The sequence below is a fragment of the Ochotona princeps genome, chromosome 9 (genome assembly GCF_030435755.1).
Source record: "Ochotona princeps isolate mOchPri1 chromosome 9, mOchPri1.hap1, whole genome shotgun sequence".
Classification (NCBI taxonomy): Eukaryota; Metazoa; Chordata; class Mammalia; order Lagomorpha; family Ochotonidae; genus Ochotona; species Ochotona princeps.
This window is the reverse complement of record NC_080840.1, coordinates 53,029,881-53,049,264: the sequence shown is the minus strand read 5'-3', so window position 1 is coordinate 53,049,264 and position 19,384 is coordinate 53,029,881. Positions and strand designations below refer to the sequence as shown.

Here is a 19,384-nt window from a genome sequence, read left to right as displayed (position 1 = left end):
AATAGCTGACTTTCCAATAAAAACAGATAATCTTTAAAAAAAAATAGGACTACATCAAACCAAAATCTTCTGCACAGCAAAGAAAACAATCAAAAGGATTAAAAAGGCAATCTACAAAATGGGAGACGATACTTGAGACCATATATCTGACAGAGGTTGATTTCTAAAACATACAAGAAATCCCTACAGCATAACAAAGAAAACCAAAACAAAAAAAACACGTAAAAAGAAACTAAGGATTTGAGTAGGCATGTCTCAAAAAAAGAAAAGAAAATTCACATACAAGTGATTAACATATATAAAAAATGCTCAGTGTCACTCATCATCAGGGAAATGTAAGTCATAGTTAGCTATTACTTCACATTCACAGGATTACTGTCATTCAAGGAAAAGACAGCAAATGTTGGTGAGGAGATGGAGAAACTGGAACCTTGCATTGTGTCAATGGCGCAGCCACTATGGGAAACACAACAGAAGTTCTTCCAAAAAATTGCAAATATAATGCCACTTCTGGGTATTCATCCAAACAAACTAGAATCCAAGAGAGTCTAAGAAATATTAGCACTCCTATGTTCACAGCAGCATAATTCACAAATGCCCTAATGTCCAAACAATAATATGCATGGGTGGAGGAATGGATTCAGAAAATTATAGCATATATGTAAACTGAAACATGGAGCACTTTTTTCCCATAAAAACAGACAAAAATTCTGCAATACGCAAAAAGAAAAACCATGAATGAACGCTGAGGACATCATAACAATTAAAAAATAATAAGCAGTCACAGGAGAGCAAATACTGTATAATTCCACTTACGTGGTGCATCTAAAGGAGCGTAATTCATAAAATTATACAGTGGGATGCTACTGGCTAGTAGCTAGGGTTGAGGAAGGAAATGAGAGTTACTAATCAATAGGTATAAAGCTTCAGTCAAGCAAGATGAATAAAGTCTGCTGTATAAACAGTAAAATAAAGTCAACAATATATTTAACACTTAAATGAGAACAGGGTCTCACACTACATATTCTTTCCACAGTAGATAGAAAAGTATATAGAATGTTACAGTGGAGGAGGTTCATTTCATATGTTGTGTTTTCTGATAAGATAATTATTATTAATTCATCTAAAACAGAAATCACAGGGCTTAGGAGACAAAGAGGAATGGGGAAAGAGAGATGAAATCTACTGTGCTAAATATTGCACATATTTATATACAATCTTTATAACCTATAAGGCACATAATTATATGAATTTGTAAATGAGAAGGCTATTTCTCATCTATCAGAAAGTTGAAATAACTTGTCTCAAGTGACAAAGCTAGCAGAACCTATGTAATAAAAGTTCTAGTGATCTGTAATTCTGACTGGCTGAACTGTGATGGTATAGAGGACAACAATGACTACTGTGGTTAGAAATCCACCTCAGCTTGGTAAGAATTTAGGAAATTTGTGGTATGGAAACAAATGCCTTCTGGAATTAAAAGTAAACTGGAAGAAAGAATGACTATTACATCATACAAGAACTTTGATTTTTAAACTATTCAAGTGGAGGGGTCAGTTTTGTGGTGCAGCATGTTAAGCTACAACTTGAGAAGCTATCATCCCATATCATAGTGCTGGTTCAAGGCCTGGCAGCTCAGTTTTCAATTCTTTCTTACTAGTGGCATTGGGAAGACAGTGCAAGACGCCAAGTGGTTTGTGACCCTGCCACCCACATGAAAGACCGGGATGCATTTCCAGGCTCCCAGCCCAGTTCTACTACTGTATCCATTTGAGAAATAAGCCACCTAATGCAATATTCTCATTCTCTCTCTCTCTCTCAACATCTCCCTCTGTTTTTTCCATGCTGTCTTTCAAATGCATAAACACATTTTGAAATATCAAGTAGATTATATAACTTACTACATAAGAAATGGACTCAAATATGCAATTAAAATAAAATTTAAAGTTAAGGCGGAATAACTATAATAGAAAATGACCTGAGAATGTCTCAATAGTATCTAGTTACTTCCCCTTGAGGAGCTGCAGATCCTGTCTCTACAAATGTGTATGTAATGTAGGATAACTCTGCTCTTGCTTATACAGCCAACTGCATTTTCTGTGCTGTGTGTGTGTGTGTGTGTGTGTGTCTACTGCTCTCTTACTGTGGAAGAGGCACGAATTAAAATCTAGAAAATGTATTTTTTAAAACAAACAATAATCCTTTGAACTAGGATGACCCTTTCAGGTACACTTATGTGCAACCAAGTGAATTATGACTAAACAGACATTCCTAGGAATATAGCAATGCTTGTACTTCCTTATCTCTTACACGTTTTTGGCAGCCTTGTAAATCTGGAGCACTATAGCAGAGATTTATCTTAAAATGATGGGTTTGTAATGTCTGCTTTCGAGGATCATTGGATAAACAAAAACATCCTAAATAGATTATGTAGTTACATAACTCAAAATTGTAAAAATTACCAAATAAAATCCATAATACACACATATCTTTCAGTGATGCCGTTCTGGCACTTCTAGGTAAGTGTGCACTGTGGATGTGTCAAGGATTAGCCTCGGCAGTAGAGATTAGAGGTGAATACAGCGATCCCTACTTAAAAGGAAATCACTTGCAGGAAGGAAGGAAGAATTAAACAGGCAAATGAGATGATATGTTATTTTCAACAAAAAGATAAGAACACACCCCCAAACTGAGCTGCTGCTATACATTATATTCTACTCCCCAGAAGTTAAATAATTGGGGGGAAAAACTTTGGGATGGCAAAATTCAAGGCAGTGGATATTTCTATTAATGTCAGCATGTCCATTTGAGCTATAAGAATTCACCATAAACTTGAAATTTTTATTTGTGAAAGTCTGTGATATTTTGCCTTAGATTTAAACTTACTGATTTTTATCATAGATCTATTTGACTTTATGTAATTCCAAAAAAATTTAGATAATCTAATACTGTTAGATGTTATTTTTAATTTAGTTAATAGTTTTAAAGCAGGATGCTTTCAATTCTTTGTGTGCTACAGGTAACTGTGAAACAATGCGTCACATAGTTCCTGTTTATTACCCACAGGTGGGTAAACCAAAAATACTCTATTTCTCTGACATACAAAGATACCTTGTAAACGGAAGTGAGTCTACAGCAAGTGTCCAAGAAGATAATACTAAAACTACAAAAGAGATGGGGTAGGTTCCTTCAGTTACTTATGTGATTTCTCTTGGGCACAGGCATACTTTCACAAGAATAAATTCTCTATTTTCAATCCTTCTTGATCAAACGTACAAGGTCACACATACACACAGAGAGAGAGAGAGACACAGAGAGAGACAGAGAGAGAGAGAGAGAGAGAGAGAGAGAGAGAGAGAGAGAGAGAGAGAGAGAGAGGTGAGGGGAGAGAGAGAGAGAGACCATTGTTTTCTACACCATCAAAAAAGTTGTAGTGGGGAGGGAGTGATTCAGGAAAGGTTGGCAGCTAATAGACACATCCAATGATGTAGACAGGTAACTCAGTGAAGTCCCAGAAGCAGGAGGCAAATTGGTCTAAATTGTTAAGATTCTATCAAAGGAAACAATGTTCTATGTAATGATGGTGAGCTGCTGCAGTAAGACCAAGTAGCTTTAGAAAGGAAGAGGAACCAGGAGATAAGATTAAGCTACTTACATCATTTCTTCAAAGATTCTTAGCCTCTTGTCTCCAAAGGAAACGTTACAAGTTTTATTAGATTCTACAAGGAGTTTATGATCCAAAAGGCAGTTTAAAATCCCTATCCTAAATTCCAAGTATATATACAATTTGGTTTCATGGGAGTCAACTTGGAATCTTCTGATAAGAAAATTGCTTTGGGTTTTAAAAAAGATGATACTTATATGATGTAAAGATAAACCATACCAGAAAATAACTTCCTATATTCATAAAGCATCCAAAATGATCCATATTGTGGCCAATACTGAAAATAAAAACTTAAATGAGACAATCATAAATCTCAAACATCTTTCAATACCCTAATTAGGAAGTCAATTGTGTAATAGTTACTATGTAATGTGATACACACTATGAACATTATAAACCAGATCTTTGTAACCTTACATATATTTCATTTAACTTATTTTCCATTTTAATCAACACAATAATTATTGAAGTTTCCAAGCACATCATACTAAGCATTTAGTATAATTAAGAGTCAATAAAATATTTCACTGAGAAAGTAATCAGAAACAGTTGACATACTTTGGAATATTTTGCCTTTCTCCAGAACATTTTACTTAAAGTGAGTTGGGTCTCTCAGGAGACCCTCTTTGTGCGGTCTCGTCCAGAGATGATGACAGTATTCTCTATCTGAGCTCAGCTAAGGAAGCCCATGGAAAATACTGGTATACTGTCTTCCCCTTAATACATGCAGTGTGGGAATAAATGGGAAAAAGGGCTTAGGAGAGAAAGAGTGTGTGAGTCTGAAAAATATTTGGAAAGAAAAGTATACATAGGCAGTCCTAGTTTTGGTCTTGCCTTTTCTCCATTAACAATAAAACGGGAATTGTGCAAGAATTTGCTACTCAATATAATTGTCGTTACCATCAAAATAATAGCTAGTTTATCCACAGCACCTGTAAAATCCTAATTCTTTATAAAACTTTTTGTTTTCATCTATTTGAAAGGCAACGACAGAAACAGACAGCAATTGTCCATCCACTTGTCTCCTCCCCAAATTCTGCAACAGCTGAGGCTGGATCAGAACGAAGCTAGGAGCCAGGAACTCAGAGTTCCCCATGCAACTATCAGGGATTTAAGTACTTGAGTCACCAGAGTCACCACGGCTGCACACCACAATAGATGTCCATCAGTAGGAAGCTGCACAGGAAGTGGAGCTCAGAGTTGAACCCAGACACTTCAATATGGGATGTGAATGTCCCAAACATTGTCCTAACCCTTGCACCACTCACTCAAGTGTTAAAATTTTACACAACTTGGGCCAGTGTTGTGTAGAGGGTTGGGTCGACACCTGTGAAGCTGGCATACCAGATGAGCATCATTTTAATTACTGACTGCTCCATATCTGGTGCCCCTGCCTGCTAGACTGTAAAAGCAGTGGAGGGTGACTCTTGTGAATGGCCCCTGCTCCCAGACGGGAGACCCGGATGAAGTTTTTGACTCCTGGCTTCAGCCTGGTCTAGCTCCAGCTATTGTGGCCATTTGCAGAGTGAACCAATATATGGAGGATCAGTCTCTCTCTGTAAATTTGCCTTTCAAAAAAAAAATAATTTAAAAGATTCACATAACTGGCAGAAGTAATCTCCACAACAATGTTCTTGAGTTTTGTTTCTTTGTCAGGTATTTTAAGCTTTGTTATTATGTCATCAGGAGAAAAATTAAAAATACACATCCTTAGAAAACAATGTCAGTGAATGATAAATATTGCTGAACACTTTTTTTTTTTCATTTTAAAATGTAAACTACTCTGTACTACAAAGGTACCTTACCCTAAAGGAAGTCAAAGAGAGAATGAGCTTGTATCAGCAGACATGTGTGTGCCTCATAGCATGTATTTATTATTCAACATGGGGGGGCTCTAAGGGAGAAAGAAACTTAGAGTACTCTTAACAACATGTATGTGCCCCACGCTACTTCAGGGGTCTACACACTGCGAGTTGTGCCTGTATGCTCCGCGGAGCACAGTGAGGCCACATCTGTCCAAAGATGAGGGAGTATTTTCCACCTCTTTCACAAATGCACCCAGTCTGTGCTCATGTATATTTACACAAGCCTACTTTTCCTACAGGGAGAACAAAGTCAGACTCCTTGACGTTGTTTTTGACCCTCAAACTGAACTTGATACTATCAATGTACACTTTAATTAAAGATTGGGTCAAAAGTATTTTTTTTAATTTAAAGGCTGGTTCTGAACAAATGCCCTCACTGTTCAATTAAAATAATACATGCAATAAAATGAAAAAGGGTACACATTATTGCTTCTTTTTGTGTTTGTCACAGTAAATACTTCTGACAGATGTTTCCTCTCTTTCTAAACACACTAGGAGGTGCCTGAGGTTTGGTAATTTAAAAATAGACATTAAATGCATTTATACATTGCCCATAAGATCCCCTGAGAATATTGTGCAGCACCACACAATGAAATAAAGCAAATTGTTACTTGATTATTTAACTATATTTCAAGTCCAAGGCAATGTTAACAGACCTGATCCATCTCTTGTTAATGTAAAATTAATAAAGTTCTAGCAGAATTAGAATGCCCTTAATTTCACATACCCTGAGGATTATGAATTTCTGTGACTCACCATTTGTAGAAAATGTTCACTGTATGTTATGTTTCTAAACAGCCTAGCATCTTCTTCCAGAACATGGAAGCATTAGGCTTCTTTGAATTAAGAGGTTAACATTAGTAACAGTTAAAGTAACATATGTTCACCTATGTTAAGGTTTCCTTTGAACAGTTGTAACAACAGATTGGTGTTTTTAAAAAATTTTAAAACCTCAGATAATATTTATAGTCACAAATTTCTAGAATAGTCTTTAAAATTGTCTTGAAAAGTTCAAAATGACTTGGCTTTTGCCTCAATAATTCTAACCTCAGTCTATTCAATTCTATACGCAAAATGAACTTCTTTGTATTGGTAGTGTAGGTATAATGTTAACATTTTGAATTTCAGTTCCCATTAAGTCTTTTGAAATTAGGATATCTCCCCCTCCCCCACCCAATAGTGGTAATCAATAAAGCTAATTTGAAAAGTCTAAGCTAATTTTTGTAATTTCTAGTCTTCACCCTGTCAGTTATTTTACTCTATAAACAAAAGAAGACCTAATTCAAAAGAAAAACACCAATTATTTTCCATTTTAAAATGTCCATATTTTGAAAGTCATAGCTTCATTACCACCACCACCCCAAATTTTAAAAACAGCAGAATCCAGGCCTGGCAGGGTAGCTTGGCGGTTGAAGTCCTCACCTTGCTTGCGCCAGGATCCCATATGGGCGCCAGCGGCCCCACTTCCCATTTGGCTCCCTGCCTGTGGACTAGAAAAGCAGTGGAGGATGGCCCAAATCCTTGGGACCCTGCACCCACGTGGGAGACATGAAGAGGTTACTGGCTTTGAATCAGCTCGGCTAGCCTCAGCTCAGCACAGCTCCGCTCCTGCAGCTGTGGCCACTTAGCGAGTGAATCATCGGACGGCAGATCTTCCTCTCTGTCTCTCCTCCTCTCTGTATATCTGGCTTTCCAATAAAAATAAATAAATCTTAGAAAAAAAGTAGAATCCACTGAAATAAAAATACAATTGGCTCCTATAGTTTGAGATACAGTTACTACATCTAGTAGTCCCACACCTAGGTATTTCCCGAAGGGAAAGTAAAAGCCACAATTACCAAAGCCTGTTCCCAGGCAGCTGTGTCTCTTTTTAATCATGAAAGCCTAAAAACAACTCAAAGTTATTTTAACTGGGGAACAAATAAATGATAGTAATCTGTATAACTGAATACTACTCACTAAGAAAAAGTTACGAACCAGTAATATATGCAATACGGCTGGATCTCAAAAACATTATGCTAAGTGAAAGAAGCCAGACTCAAAAAGTCTATATGACACCTGTATGTTTCTATTTGTATGATATTATGGGAAAGCAGAATCGTAGATAGAAAACAAATCAGCAGTTGCCAGGGACTAGGGTAGGAGATAGGGTGGACCACAAGAGAGTCTAGGGGATCAGGGAAATGTCCTCTAGTTTTATTATGGTGAACTGTCTATGTTTACCAAATCTTGCTGAATTGTACACTCAAATGGGGCAGATTTAAATGTAGATTATATCAATTTAAACAGTGAGGAAATGGTTAAAAGTAAAAACTATTATTTTATATTCATATAAAACATTTTATAGATCATAAAAAATTGATTTTCTTCATTATACGTGTGATTGTTTTTGCATTAAAAGGACAATCTTAACAAGTTAATACTGAAAATTTATTTGCCATATTTAGAAAAAAATATTTAAGGATAATTTTAAGACCTGTACCACATTACTGAAATAAAGTCCACAGCACCCTAAAGCCATGCATGTTTTAGAAGATTAAACAATTAAGAACTGGGCCCGGCGTGGTAGCCTAGCGGTTAAAGTCCTCACCTTGCATGTGCCGGGATCCCATGCGGGCACTAGTTGTCCCAGCTGCTTCACTTCCTTCCAGCTCCCTGCTTGTGACCTGGGAAAACAGTAGACCTGGAAGAAGCTCCTGGCTCCCGGCTCCGGATGTGCTCTGCTGTGGCCATTGCAGCCATGCGGGAAGTTAACCAGCAGATGGAACATCTTTGTCTCTGCCACTCCTTCTCTCTGTAAATCTTTCAATAAAAATAAATAAACCTTTAAAAAAAATTAAGAACTACAAATCTGATATGCTATTAAAATATCATTGACCTGTAAATAGGGAGTCAAATTATTTAAAGTATGCTGTTCATTGCAAATTAGCAAATATTTTACAAATGTTAATATAACATAATATAATAATGATTAATGTAATGTAATATAATATGTTAATTTACTTGGCCTGAATCCTCTCTCTTTCACTTACTGCCTATCTGATCTTGGATAAGTGACCTGTAACCCTTTGACCTTTATTAATTGTACAATGTAAAATCCTTGTAGAGATCTTGTTTAAAGAGAACAATAACAACAACAAAAATGCCTGTAAAGCACTTGGCACATACAAAGTGCCAAGTAGGCAGCAACTGTAGCTACTTACTTACAAAATGGTAGAAACTTTTTTTTTTTGTATTTTTAAATTGAACTGAAAGATACAACTTTTTATGAATCGGGACTACTGCCACTCATCACGAGAGCTTAGGACAGGCTCTTCGGCAGGGCAGCAGACAGGGTGCGCAGTGGGGTGAGGGCTAGCCGCCAGGGCTTGGTCCTGGGACAGCAGTGCCTGCTTTCCCACGTGGTAAGCAACACGGCTGTCCACTCGTGGGCCACTGTCAGCAATGACAGCCTCCTCTGTCAGTTACAGGGGACAGCACGTTCAGGAACTTCCCTTGCTTCACCCCAGTCCTTGTCCACCTCTCCGATAGTCTTAGTTCGATAATTCCCCAAGTCACAGATGCCGCACACTCTTCCCTGCCCCAGAGGAAAATCTTTATTTCTTACTTCCCTTAAAATCAGAGAAGATTCACATGTCTTGGGTAATAATCGTGAGCCTTTATAGTTACTCTATCCTGGAAACATTTGATATCTTTTTTTTTTTTGGATACTTTCATATTTAATACTTTTTTTCTCTCTATAAATACAGGAATCTCTCTTTGAAGGAGTCTGAAAGCGTGGTAACAAAGCAAGATGTACCTCAGCCTCTCGATAACTCGAAAGAAAAAGAAAACATGGTTACGGAAAACAAGTAAACTCAACCTGGAGTGGCCTCGTTTAAAAAAAAAATATCCTAGGACGAGGCAGCACGTTTTGAGAGTTTGTAGTTTTATGGCGTCTCATTACTTAAACAAAAACCTTTAAGTTCTTATTCGATTTGCTTCTTCAGAAAAAGTGAAACATTGCTTTCTAAGGAGCTATTCGCTTTATTACTCATTACGTAGAATTTACCGAGAAAATAAAAACTGTGCCTTCTCCGCAGAAGTCCGTTTTGAATCAACGGGCGGTGCGTGCGCTTCTTTTTAAAGAGTAGCTCTAATTACAGTTGTTGGCTGGGAACCAGGAGGAAAACCCGAGGGCCACGGGGATTCACTAACACGCAGCCCCTAGTGCTTTTTGAACGGGAACTTCCAAATCCGGCCCGCCGCTTGCTCCCTGCTCCGGGGTCAATCCCGGTTAGAGAGCGATCAGAAAGCTCGGCGAGGGGGCGAGCCGTGTGAGCGACACTCTGCAGCGGGCACTTGCGTTTCAACCCCAAAGGAGATGGAGTACTCCCTGATCTTTGAACTGCAGGCATTTCAGCATGTCCTGAGCAGTGGCCTCAGGACGCGCGACGCGGGGCTCCCGGACCCGAGAGCCTCCCCGCTCCTTCCCAGCACCGCCTCAAGCCCACAGGTACGAAACCGGGAAAGAAATCTACTTTCTGGAACACAAAGGCAAGGGCTTCGGGGGGAGTCCAGCCAGGGTGGTTAGCACGGAGCGATCTGGAACCTTCCTAAGGAATGGGGCGTGGGGGGCGTTCGCGCTCTGGAACAAAGTGCAGACAACTGGAAGCGGACTCCTGAGGACGGGGTGTCCCCGGCACTAGGGAAGGGACACAGCGAGGAATATTTACCTTGCGGTAGCAGGAATGGCTAGTGTAGCTGAGGTGCCACTTGACATTTCCTCACAGAAAAGAAAAAAGTCAACGCTCAGTTTAACGGCGGCGTTGCCGCCTCAGCTGGGAGTCGGACGGGACAGGCCCCGGGACCGAGGGAGACTGCGCCGGAGGCTCGGACCACAGCTTAGGGTCCACCCAAGGCTTCAGGTCCAGACTCCCAGTCCCACGGCCGCCGCCCACCCCGCGGGGAGCCCACGCGTCGCCTCAGCTTGCAGCCCCTCAGGCAACGGAGGTCAACCTGGGGCGCGGAGCCCGAGGCCAGGCGGACGCACGAGGCCCCGCCCCCGGGCGCCCGGCCCCGCCCACCCACTGCCCCGCCCCTTGACGCCAGGTCCCGCCCACCCGCGGCCCCGCCCCTGGACGGTTTGATTAATGACCCTAGGACCGCTGTCCCCGGCGAGAGCCCCTTTCGGTGGGCGCGGACCTGCGCGCGACCTGCCGTCGTGGCTCCAAGCCTATGCCAAAGCAGGAAGGCACCCGCATAAAAGGCGCAGCCAGCGGCGGCTGAAAGCGGCCGTCCACTCGGACTGTGGCTGGATGAGGATGGAGTGCCCGGTGCGGTCCTGACCAGGCAGACCCGGCCCGACGGTTTGTACAGGGGAACTCAGCTCCGCGCGTCCGCTCCAGAGAAAGGTGAGAGACGCAGTCCGGTCCCCGCCGCGGGCTTCTGGGCTGCAGGCGGCGGCGGGCGCCGTGGTCCGAGGTGAGGCTAAGGAGCCCCGCTCGCCCTGCGCGCGCGCGCGCACACACACACACACACACACACACACACGCACATCACCAGCACCACCACCACCCCATCCCCTCTGCGCCTCCGCCTGTGGCCGCAGCGCTGTCGGGATGTCATCGCCCAAACGTAAACCCTTGCAGGGCTTCCGAGCTCTGACTTCCCCAGCTGAGCAGTACTCGTGCATGCTTTTCTGCGTGAAGAGCTGGGGATGGTCCTGCGTCCTCTCTTCGTGCTTCTAGGGCGCCCAGCGACTCTGGGATCCCATACACTCACTCGGGACGCAGGAAGGCGTCGGGGGACGCCCCGGGGCGCGTCGGGCGGCCGGGACAGCGCGGGAGATCCAGGGGACTGCGCTTCCCGCGCGAGCCCGCCGCTGCCCCGGGCCTCACCGCGCCTTCGCTCACTTTGCAGCGCGCGCCGGCCTGGAAGGGGCCATGGAGCGCGGCCGCCCCGCGGGCAGCTCCCTGAGCGCCGACGCCCAACCCGTGCCTCCGGCCGCCGACCCCGGGGAGCCGAGCCCGGGGCGGGCTGGACTGGGGTCCACCGGTCCCGGGGGCGGCGTGCGCTCGGGGGGCGGCCGGCCGGCGGCGGCCAACGCGGCGCGGGAGCGCAGCCGGGTGCAGACCCTGCGGCACGCCTTCCTGGAGCTGCAGCGCACACTGCCGTCGGTGCCGCCCGACACCAAGCTGTCCAAGCTGGACGTGCTGCTGCTGGCCACCACCTACATTGCGCACCTCACCCGCAGCCTGCAGGACGACGCTGACTCGCCGGCCGACCCCGGGCTGGGCGCCTTGCGTGGCGATGGTTACTTGCACCCGGTCAAGGTAAGCGAGCTGGACGCGGCGCTGCGGGGAGGTGGCAGCGACCCGAGCGGGCTTCTTGGCTCGTCCAAGTGTCCACTCTAATTCCTCCCTCTGGCTGAGTCGGGGCGGGGGGGGGGGGGGGAACGGAGAGCGCCACCCGGGCTGCCGATGGCAAGGAGTTGCTCCCTGACAGATGCAGATAATGGGTAGAGTATGGTGGAATCTACTGTGGATTGGAGAGTTTCACTGACCCCTTGTAGATTGCACGCTGCTCCAGGATTTGTGTATCTCCCAGCGTGAGAAATGACGGGTTTGGTTCCTCTTCCTCATGATTTTTGATATCTGACTTCCGTGTATGACCCTTAGAGCGTTATTAAGTGTTTTAAATTGATGTGATCACATATCCATTGTAGTTTTTGAGATATTTGAAAGATTTCACGAATTTTAGATAATAGAATTATCTGACCCTAAAGTAGTCCTTGAAAAATACCATAAATGTTTTGATGGGATTAAAGCCAATGAGACTGTTCTGCACACTCAGTAAGCTGAATTTCAGTCCTTTGAAAAAAACAAGTGTGGTTAGATTGTACAGACTAGACAGCTACCAAGAAACATTAGGGGGAAAGCTAGACTAAAATGTTTCCATGTACTTTTCATGTGTTTGTGTGTATGTTGACTGAGCTGATTCAAATTCTATGAACTTCAAAATTAGTCAAGAGAATTAATTTTCCATGATTGTCTTAGGTATAAATTCGAATGGTCCTGGTTTTCATTTCGTACGGTATTCATGATTATGACCTTTTACCTGAATTGCAGCGTTAAGTCTCCATATCATCCTTTTCTTCTAGATTTGTTTTGAAACCTTGCATTTATCTGCTTTCTACTCAAAGATATTACTTTCTTTGAAAGATTTACGTTACACTTTGATTTTCAAATATTTGTTTCCACTATTCTAAAGCATTGCATCCCTCATCCCCCCTCACACACACACACACACACACACACACATACATTAATACATCCGCATCCTTAGGGCTTAGCCATAAGTTTATCAATGTTCAGGAAATTATGAACTAATCATTACTGAAACACGGTAGAGCACACCCACTGGCATTATCAGGACGTATAATTCTGTGGTGAGGCTTTGAAATGTTCGCTTCACAAATACAATCAACGTGATGACAGACTGAAGCCATTTCAAATATTACATATAAATGTGAAATATAATTTATTTATAATATAATAGGCTCCATCCTGTTTGGAAGTTTTATAGCAAAAATCTCAGATTAAAAGTCTCTCCCTGTAATTTTGGTGTTTTATATTACAGTGTGCACTAGATAGCTATTTAAATGTGTCATTAATGTTAGACACCTTTTGACTTGACATTTGACATATTCTGTTAAAAATGTTAAGTAGATAGATTGTAATACAAAAAGCAACTGCTGATTGCCCGTCTGGTAGGACATATAACTCAGAATCAAAGCCAGATTTTTCACCATAGTTTCTTCTAATGATTTTTTACAGGAGTAATGTTAAAAGCGTCATTTTCTTTTAACAATAAGCACAGTGAACATTTTTTGCACTTGATTTATTTAGCAAATATTTTTGTCAACAAAACTATCTTCAGAAAAATGAGATCTCAGTTGTCTCAATTACTTTGATTTTTGTCTAGAGGTGCAAGATCAAGATAATTTCCTCAGTGGTTGATGCTAGTGGCTTCTGGTTTTGAAGTCAAGCATTTGAGTTCTACGATGGGACAAAGCGTTGTTTTAGGAGAGGGAATACACTTCTGGGTCAGACTTAACTCCCTGCTCAAACGAACATACTGTAGAGTTGAAGACAGAGATACCAATAACATTTTTATAAGAGAATGTTATATTTGCTATAAAAGAGCTGTAACTATGTAGAGGAAAGAGATTTTTGTACACGATCAAAACTGGCTATTACAATATTTTACAGATCACTACCAAAATGTATAATTATTAAGATTATTTTTGGTTAAAGAGGAATTCGAATTTCTGAGCGATTGTACTGTTTTATTGAAGGTTCATTATAAATTTTTGTAGCCCTTAACAAAAAGTTTCCCGAGTTTCTCTGCCTTACAATCTAGTGTTTGTTGGTAAGTCACTCTGTGGATCAAATATCTCTTAACAAATATTTCAAGGATACAAGACTGAGTTTTGCATCATCTGCCCTTTTTATCAGTACTATTTGCACAGTGATTTTGTGTATTAAGAGTATGTCTAGGGCCTGGCACAGTAGCTTAGTAGCTAAAGTCCTCACCTTGCATGTACCAGGATTCCAAATGGGCACCGGTTCATGTCCTGTCTGCCCCACTTCCCATCCATCCCTGCTTGTGGCCTGGGAAAGCAGCTGAGGATGGTCCAAAGCCTTGGGACCCTGCACCTGCGTGGGAGACCCAGAGGAAGTTCCTGGCTCCTGGCTTTAGATCGGCTCAGCTCCAGCTGTGGGAGCCACTTGGGGAGGGAAACAATGGATGGAAGATCTTCCTCTCTGTCTCTCCCCTTCTCTCTGTATATCTGACTTTCCAATAAAAATAAATAAATCTTTTTTAAAAAATATTTATTCATTTTATTACAGCCAGATATACACAGAGGAGGAGAGACAGAGAGGAAGATCTTCCGTCCAATGATTCACTCCCCAAGTGAGCCGCAACGGGCGGTTCTGTGCCGATCCAAAGCCGGGAACCTGGAACCTCTTCCGGGTCTCCCACACGGGTGCAGTGTCCCAATGCATTGGGCCATCCTCTCCTGCTTTCCCAGGCCACAAGCAGGGAGCTGGATGGGAAGTGGAGCTGCTGGGATTAGAACCGGCGCCCATATGGGATCCCGGGGCTTTCAAGGCGAGGACTTTAGCCGCTAGGCCATGCTGCCGGGCCCAAATAAATCTTTTTTTAAAAAGTAATTTTAATTAAACTGGAGGATTTAGAAGACTAGGATCCTATAAATACAGCCTGAGCCTGCCATTTTTGTTTTTTATCCATTCCCAGAACAATGAGCTCATCAGCACCGAGTGGTAACAGAATTTTATCCTTCTGCAAAATAACAGGAGTGTGTTTCAAACCTTTACCTCCTCAGGAGAATACCACAGACGTCATTATCGATTGCACATCCCTTAAGAATCATTGTCCATAATTTATTTTTTAAAAAATCAATGCAGGGTTTTGTGATTTGGAGATCATTTAACTACACCAAAGGTTCATGTTTAACGTCTTTGGTCTAAAGTTTACCTCTGGTTAATTGTGAGTTTGCTAGATTCTTCAAAGCTTAATGAAACTACATGGTTTCAAATATACCTTGTTAGGGAAAGTGGTGTTCATGATTGTAGCAATCTGTACGTTGCTAAGAAAGACCACTGGAAAGGGAAATATAAATGAGTTAGCTGGCTTTTTCTGGCATCAGCAACCTAACCAACATTTAATTTACATTATAATTTCTGACTCTTGGAACTATGTGTCTACATTCTTTTAAATCTATCAAAATCATTGTAAGTATTTTGGAAAATGAAGGACGCAAAATTTTCTAATTTTTTATTTTATTTTTAATATTGCTTACATAGTTGAGAGGAATACATGCTCCTGTGGGCACGGATTAGGGTGGGGACAGTCAGGTATAGAGGAAGGAGGGGAGGGTAAATGTTTCAGCTCTTTTTTGTGTGTTTTTCCTTTTTTTTCTTCTGTGTCTGCAGGTAGGGAAGGGAGTGGGGCCACTCCTTACTGTCAAACTACATCAGCACCCAGGGATGGGGGGGAGGACAGTCATTTAATGATACCTTAGGGACCCTGATGTGGGAAAGAATGTTCCGAGCTGTTATTTGGATGGTTTTGATAGTTCTGAGATGTTTTCAACTCTGTTGCTCCGGAATTGAGAAAATCTGTCCAAGGTTTATTGGCTGACCAAATGCAACTTAGTTCATCCGCAGGACCAGGAACAAGTTGCATAGCTTGGTCAGGAGAGCAGGACACCAGATTCTTAAACAAAAAGTCATTTTATTAAATCTATGAGAGAAGAGGTAAAAATTCACCTGCACACGTTTAGGTTTACTTCATTAATTCTTTGTATTCTAACAGGGATCTAAAGGCTAGGTATCTTCATTTGTCTCCATGCTAGATGGAATGATTTAGAGCAATTAGCACAGTAGGTCCCAGACAGCACACGGGAGAAACACCAGGGGGGCAGTTGGTAGTACTTTGATTTTATTTTTATTCAAATGCGCTTATTTCATACAATTTTCAAATCGCATTTGAAATAAAAGCATGACATTTTTATGCTTTTGAACATGGCACGAGAGTCTCAAAGGCCAAAAGAGCTATTTTCTAACAGCACCAGAAGTCCTGGCTTGACCTTGGTTGTTTCCACCCTACACTGTCTGTTTTGGTCTGCTCAGGCTGCTGTATACCCAGACTGCCTGTCTTCAGCAACAGTATTGCATCTACCCAGCGCCTGGAGGTTGTGAAATCCAAGCAATTTCCTCAAGTCCCTCCCCAAATCCCCATCACCTCTAAAGCACCTGTAAAGCACTTCGGTTAGTGCTTTAACATACGCATTTAGGAGGACACATGCAGTTCCTAACGCCACAGTGCTGGTTTCTTTGCATACAGGAAGAAACAAGTCTGATTTCACAATGCCCATTCTGACATGTCAGAAGACCCTCAGGGCAGTTTCTAAAACACCTCCATCTCCAATTCTGCAGTCTAGGACCTCTGACTATTTAAGAATGCACTTTTGATTTTTTTTAACTGTAAAGTAGATTTTTAAGAATGAGCAGCTCAGTTTCATCTCTGACTCAGCTCCTTGTTAATGGCTTTAGGAAAAAAAAAAAAAAAAGACGTCCCAAGTATTTGGCCCCTGCCACTCACATGGGAGACCCAGATGACGACACTCCCAACTCCTGCCTTCAGCTCAGCTCAACCCTGGCTGGAAGATTCTCCCTCTCTCTCTCTCTCTCTCTCTCTCTCTCTCTCTCTGTAACTCAAGTGAACAAATCTTCAAAACAAAACAAACCTGTTTCAAATATAATATCCCCTATAATTTGTAAGCAAAATGTAGGAGTATACAATTTTAAATTCCAAGTAAAATTTTATCAGCGTTTAAAGTATAACACAGAATAATCTGAATGTAAGACTCTTTAAAAAAGATGTTTTTAGGCCTGGCACGATAGTGTAATGGTTAAAGTCCTCGCCTTGAACACACTGGGATCCCATATGGGCACCGGTTCTAATCCTGGCAGCTCTACTTCCCATCCAGCTCCCTGCTTGTGGCCTGGGAAAGCAGTGAAGGACGGCCCAGAGCATTGGGACCCTGCACCCGTGTGGGAGACCTGGAAAAAAATTCCTGGCTCCTGGCTTTGGATCGGCATAGCACCAGCCGTTGCGGCCACTTGGGGAGTGAATCATCAGACGGAAGATCTTCCTCTCTGTCTCTCCTTCTCTGTACATCAGCCTTTCCAATAAAATAAATTAATTTAAGGAAGATATATTTTTATTTTTATTGGAAAGGCAGATATACAGAGAGAAGGAGACAGCAAACCGTCCACTGGTTCACTCCCCAAACGGCCATAATGCCTGGAGCTGAGCCAATCCGAAACAAGAGTCTGGATCCTCTTCTCGGCTCACACGTGAGTGCAGGGTCCCAATGCTCTGAGCTGCCCTGGACTGCTTTCCCAGGCCACAAGCAGGGAGCTGGATGGGAAGCAGGGCTGCTGGAATTAGTACCGGCGCCCATATGGGATCCTAGCTTATACAAGGAGAGGACTTTTACCTGCTAGGCTACCACACCGGGCCTTGAGTGTAAGATTCTTAAATAATTTGAACAACATGAGAACAAATTTACTTAACACATTTGGAGACACAATAAGATGTTCTGCTGGCTGCCACAGAACAGAAACTTTCAGGTAATATCATATGCCCACATATTATGCTTTATAGTTGTGTTTGCATTTGGATTCTAAATTTAAGTGAAAATGTTCTCAGAAATACAATGAGCAGGGCCCAGCACGGTAGCCTAGTGGCTAAAGTACTTGCCTTGCATGTGCTGGGATCCCATATGGGTACCGGTTCATGTCCTGTCTGCTCCGCTTCCCATCCAGCTCCCTGCTTGTGGCCTGGGAAAACAGTCGAGGATGGCCCAGAGCCTTGGGACCTTGCACTCGCATGGGAGACCCAGAAGAAGCTCCTGGTTGCTGGCTTTGGATCAGCTCAGCTGTGGCTGTTGCAGCCAGTTAAAGTGAACCAGAGGATGAAAGATCTTTTTCTACCTCCTTCTCTCTGTAAATCTGACTTTCCAATAAAAATAAATAAATCTTAAAAAAGAAAAAGCAAACAAAAAAGAAATACAATGAGGGCTGATATTCCTCCATCTAAGATCTGACTTCACACTCTACTGCTTCTAGGTGTGACTGATCATCATAGGGCCTCTGGGTAACACGTGTACCTCTATTTGTACTAACTTTGGGATTCTTATTTACATATTCTTTTTCAGAAATGGCCCATGCGATCAAGATTATACATTGGTGCTACTGGTCAATTCCTGAAGAATTCTGTCCCTGGAGAAAAGGCGAGCCACACTGACTCTCCAACCGACTCGCAGCCTTAGCATCAGCCGTGGGGAGGCACGGGGCGGGGCTGGTGGAAGAGCACGTGTCCTTAAATGTTATGAAATAACTCTATATTTATTATATCATCCATAACAAGCACCATATCTGAAAGTTTAAATCTGAACCTGCATTTTAAACACGCACAGTGTATTTATTCATTGTGAGAGTCATTGCTGTATTGTGCAAGAGAAATTATTAGGAACAAAGATGTAAAAGTAAACAATTGTATATATATATATGTGTGTGTGTTATATGTCCTAAGAGTACACATTTTTGGCAGTGTATTTATTAAAAACAAAAGCTTGCATCTACCAATACATCGATCTTCCTATTTCAAAAAAAAAATCTGTGTCTGAGGTTTACCAGTTCCATTTTTGTGATAAGCAGTTGTATTTACAGTTTGCCTGTGAAGCCATTTCATTTAGAAGTTATGAGGACATTTATTTAGCTAAGTAAAATATTTGTCAAAAGATTAAAGTAATATAGAAATGTGGTAACTTCCATCACTGCTTCTTTTTCCCTCTTAAAAAAACTTTCTTGGAGTATCAGAAATGATGTGCTTCATACATGAGCACATGGCCACCTCCCTAGAGGTTTATTCAAGTGGTGGAAGACACCAGGGAGGTCTGCACACAAGGGTGTCACAGGACGGCAGGAGCGTCAGTCTCCTCCTTGGTCCCTCCATCTGTACGCCCACTCCCTGTGGTCCTGGGGAGTAAACAGGTTCAGCTGCAGCCGCCCTGAAGACGGTGGCACGTTCCAGGTTGGCAGGAGCCCCCAGTCCTCACAACCCTCTTCTCCAGCAGTGCTGCAGGCAGGCGCCTCCTTCCCTCACACATGTTGTCCATCCACCTACATGACCGCTGTGAAATGGAAGACATCCTGTATGGAATGGGAGTGCTGGCACTGATCCATACCGCGAAGGGTGTGCGGACACAGAATGACTG

General features: G+C 42.4%; 2 protein-coding genes across 4 annotated transcripts in view; both read left to right on the top strand.

The window, feature by feature from the left end:
• Window positions 1-9,437, top strand: part of PPP1R42 (protein phosphatase 1 regulatory subunit 42) — a 48,384-nt gene extending 38,947 nt beyond the window's left edge. For 2 of the 3 annotated variants that reach the window (XM_058668703.1, XM_058668704.1), the window contains exons 8-9: window positions 3,020-3,179; window positions 9,279-9,437. In XM_058668703.1, coding sequence (XP_058524686.1) covers window positions 3,020-3,179; window positions 9,279-9,384 — 266 coding nt within the window. In that variant the 3' untranslated portion in view covers window positions 9,385-9,437. Of the gene's footprint in view, window positions 1-3,019; window positions 3,180-9,278 lie in introns of those variants that run through there. The other variant, XM_058668705.1, reaches the window with a different exon arrangement.
• Window positions 9,438-10,654: 1,217 nt separating this feature from the next.
• TCF24 (transcription factor 24) lies at window positions 10,655-19,126 on the top strand. The gene is made up of 3 exons (XM_058668383.1): window positions 10,655-10,922; window positions 11,431-11,843; window positions 18,323-19,126. Exons 2-3 carry the CDS (start codon window positions 11,454-11,456, stop codon window positions 18,434-18,436), a joined length of 504 nt encoding a protein of 167 aa, XP_058524366.1. The 5' UTR covers window positions 10,655-10,922; window positions 11,431-11,453; the 3' UTR covers window positions 18,437-19,126.
• Window positions 19,127-19,384: the final 258 nt, after the last annotated feature.

Excerpts from the sequence above, each read along its gene's own strand:
- TCF24 (XM_058668383.1), top strand. The coding sequence starts at position 11,454 with ATGGAGCGCGGCCGCCCCGCGGGCAGCTCCCTGAGCGCCGACGCCCAA. Across the intron at positions 11,844-18,322 it reads GTTACTTGCACCCGGTCAAG|AAATGGCCCATGCGATCAAG; the intron begins GTAAGCGAGCTG and ends ATTCTTTTTCAG.